Source organism: Stegastes partitus, unplaced genomic scaffold (assembly GCF_000690725.1).
Source record: "Stegastes partitus isolate 25-593 unplaced genomic scaffold, Stegastes_partitus-1.0.2 Scaffold2049, whole genome shotgun sequence".
NCBI classification, from domain to species: domain Eukaryota; kingdom Metazoa; phylum Chordata; class Actinopteri; family Pomacentridae; genus Stegastes; species Stegastes partitus.
In genome coordinates, this window is record NW_007579780.1 from 56,014 (window position 1) to 57,235 (window position 1,222).

Genomic DNA, 1,222 nt, shown 5'->3' on the forward strand with positions numbered 1-1,222 from the left:
GGACAGCAGGTTCTGGATTGTTAAGGGTCGATTATCAAGTCATGACTGTACTAAAACTAAAATAAAAGGGGAAATTCTGTAAAATGACAGATGTTTTGTGAGCGTCTAGTCGGTCACATGACCCAGACGGTGAGACGTTAGCGCTGTCCTTAGAGAGGTTCTAACTCTGCTCCCTGATGACTCCCTCTGCAGAGCGTCTCTCCCGGTTCGTCCAAAGACAAGAGCGACCAGCCGACGACGGAGAAGAAGAAGAAGAAGAAGCGGTCGGTGTGGACCGTCCCCACCGAGAAGCCGTGGAGCCGGAGCTGCAGCACCCCGACGCTGCCGCTGTACAGCCAGCCGCCGTCCACGCCCATCAAAGGGCCCAGCGTCAGCAAGCTGAAGGAGCTGAACGGCTGGAAGTGAAGCCGAGGAGAAACCAGCTGACCAACACGTGGACCGTCCTGCTTCTGGCCGGTCCGACGTTGGAGGTCTTTGGGAGTCCAGCAGATAAAGAAACTGATGCGGTTATAAAACGTAGGGAAGGAAAAAAAACAAGACTCCAGCTGTGTGACGTCAGAAGAGGAGGCCGAGGCGAGCCAGCAGAACCGGCCGGGAGATTTACGGCCTGAGCAAACAGGCAGATGGTTGATCTCTCCAGAATGTATAAATTGTCTTTAGAAATGTTCCTCTGGGGAGAAGCTCGGTCCGTCTGTCCGTCCTCCCTCCTCGTCCTGTTTCCCGTCTCTCTCTGGAAAAAAAAAAAAAAGAAAAGAAACTCAGAACTATAAGACTGTAAAGCACCTTGTAGCGCTGTGACGAGGCCCAGAAGCATCCCGATGCGGTTCTGGACCAACAGGTGGGATCGTCTTTAACCCTCTGAACCCCGAGAAACCGTTTCTGAGTGACTTTCTTTCTGCTTTTTTACTCACTGTGGGCTCGTTTTTCACTGCAATGTTAAAGTCCTGCACCTCCACGGAACCAGAACGAAGAGACGCTCCACCATCAGCTGGATGTGTCTCCAGCACCTGGCTCCTCTGTTCTCTGGTTCTGAGCCGTGCTGCATTTATTTATTGGTCCAGTGGGTTGGATTTTCCTCTTAGTCTAAAACTGCTCAAAATGATTTGAAACGTGTCTAAAATAACTTATTTAAAGTCCAAACTGACTAAAAATCTGTCCAAAGTACCAGAATAATGTCTGAAATGACTCAAAAATGTCTAAAAATTACTTTAAACTAACTAAA

General features: G+C 49.3%; 1 protein-coding gene across 1 annotated transcript in view; it reads left to right on the forward strand.

The window, feature by feature from the left end:
• The window catches only part of mymk (myomaker, myoblast fusion factor), an 11,614-nt gene extending 10,866 nt beyond the window's left edge, over nt 1-748 (forward strand). Inside the window, exon 5 of the mRNA XM_008303669.1 lies at nt 193-748. Coding sequence (XP_008301891.1) covers nt 193-405 — 213 coding nt within the window. The 3' untranslated portion in view covers nt 406-748. The remainder of the gene's footprint in view (nt 1-192) is intronic.
• Nucleotides 749-1,222: the final 474 nt, after the last annotated feature.